We start from the raw sequence: 1,765 nt of genomic DNA, 5'->3' as shown, positions 1-1,765 counted from the left end.
CCCCCCCCGGCGCGGGTTCCGCCCAAGGGGCGGGGAGCCACAGATGTGTTTATGGTGGCCAAGGGCCCTACAGTGAATCTCCTTCTGCCACAGAACCGCTTTCCAGCCAGGTAAAGCGATGGTTTTAACTGGGAAGCACGTCTCCGGTGAGCTGCTGGCGCTACGTGAGCTGAACTGCTGGTGCAAACGGAGTAGTGAATTCCCAGCAGCTCACAAGCCGCATTTAGACACAGAGCTAAGTATCAGGAGGAACCTTTCAAAGCTGCGAGCACGTTAAAAGCAAACGCATCAACCTACCAGAGTTCAAAGGACATTCAACACGGGTAAGCGGCAGCGGATTTGCTGAGTTTCATCAAGAGCTACGAGCACCTCACCTCACCTCAGGGGAAGGTGCGTTCTTCTCACCATGGTGGAAATGAGCGTGAAAGCCCCACGTCTACGTGCGGTCATTGCTCCAGAGAAAACCTCGAGCGTTGTCTGGTTTCTCCAGTCACAGCGACAGGAACGTAATTAACGCTTTAAACACCGGCGAGCGCCGGACGGAGAGCTCTGAGCCTCGGCGCTCTCAGGGCTGGTGCGCCTGCTCAGACGCCTCGAACCTCAGCTCAGCAAGGACCAATGGCAGCAGGACACTGCCACTCATCTTTAGACCATCCCCTGAAGGAGGCAGGGCTGTGCCTGGGTTTCAGAGGAGGAGTACCTGCCGCCCGGGGCCGGGCCGTGCAGCCAGGCAGGGGGCACCGCCTGGCCCTTGCGAGGGTTCACGCTCGCAGCACCCAAGTCCACGTTCACCACGGGCTCGAGCTCCCCGGTGACACAATCCAGCTAAGACTTTCCAAACCTTGGTAAGGAATAGGTAAAGACCTCGAACCCTCTGCTCAAAGCTGGGGAGCCCTCGAGAGTCACCGAGGGCAGACTGATGTCAGAGTAAGAGGAGGGCTGTTAGTTCCGCGGCAGGTGGGACCAGCTCAGCTCCCGTTTTCAGCGCCGTGGACTTCAAGCACGGGCAGAGAGGAGTCACAGCCTAATTCGCACATTTTAGCGTCACCCAATTTCTTTAGCGGTTGTGGAGAACTTGCTCAGTGTCCAAATTTGCAAATTGTTCGAATTTGAGGACGCCCTGGAGTACAGGTACCAGAAAGGTGCTCGGTACTGCCAGAACCGCCATCCCGCCCCACTCAGGCTGGGCGTTTACCTGCCAGGAGAAAACCTCACAGGTCCCTCCTGTTCTGTTCACTTCATCGAAATCCAGTAAAGGAATTAAATGAAGCGACACTATTATATACTGTTACCTAGATCTTGACCTAGTAATTGATTTGATATCCTTCTTGTCATCCTCTAGTTTCTTGTCCTCAGAAGACTTTGTGTCCTGGAGGTTTTCGTCTCCCTCGTCGTCAGATTTGATTTCGGAGCTACCCGAAGAGACGCTCTGTCCTTGCAGTCCGGCTGGCATGCCTGCGGGAGAACACACGGGCGAGCTGTCAAGCAGAGCTTAAGCCAACGCCTGAATGGTCTGGGGGAGTGTCCCCTGTCCCTGGCGAAGGGTGACCTGTGGTGCAGTCCCAGCTCACCAGCGCAGAGCCAGTTGCAGGGACGGCAGCTCCTGAAAATGGGTTTCATATAATCGTTGAACATTTTGGGTCGGTGAGCAGGGACATCTGCCCCCAGAGCAGGGGGCTCAGAGCCCCAAGGGCCAACCTGACCTGCCATGGGGCAAGCCATGGGGCTGCTCCCACATCTCGGGGAAGCCTGGGCCAGGGGATCC

At 56.5% G+C, this 1,765-nt stretch overlaps 1 protein-coding gene across 1 annotated transcript in view; it reads right to left on the bottom strand.

The window, feature by feature from the left end:
* Positions 1–1,765, bottom strand: part of LOC104499078 (transcription factor 4-like) — a gene marked incomplete at both ends in the record, with an annotated part of 4,893 nt that overhangs the window by 692 nt on the left and 2,436 nt on the right. Inside the window, 2 exons of the mRNA XM_010142538.1 lie at positions 1,305–1,455; positions 1,572–1,658. Of these exons, the coding sequence (XP_010140840.1) occupies positions 1,305–1,455; positions 1,572–1,658 (238 nt within the window). The remainder of the gene's footprint in view (positions 1–1,304; positions 1,456–1,571; positions 1,659–1,765) is intronic.

Source organism: Buceros rhinoceros, unplaced genomic scaffold (genome assembly GCF_000710305.1).
Source record: "Buceros rhinoceros silvestris isolate BGI_N320 unplaced genomic scaffold, ASM71030v1 scaffold31648, whole genome shotgun sequence".
In the NCBI taxonomy this organism is placed as follows: domain Eukaryota; kingdom Metazoa; phylum Chordata; class Aves; order Bucerotiformes; family Bucerotidae; genus Buceros; species Buceros rhinoceros.
Note: the sequence above shows the minus strand (reverse complement) of the source record. Positions and strands in the feature narration are given on the sequence as shown.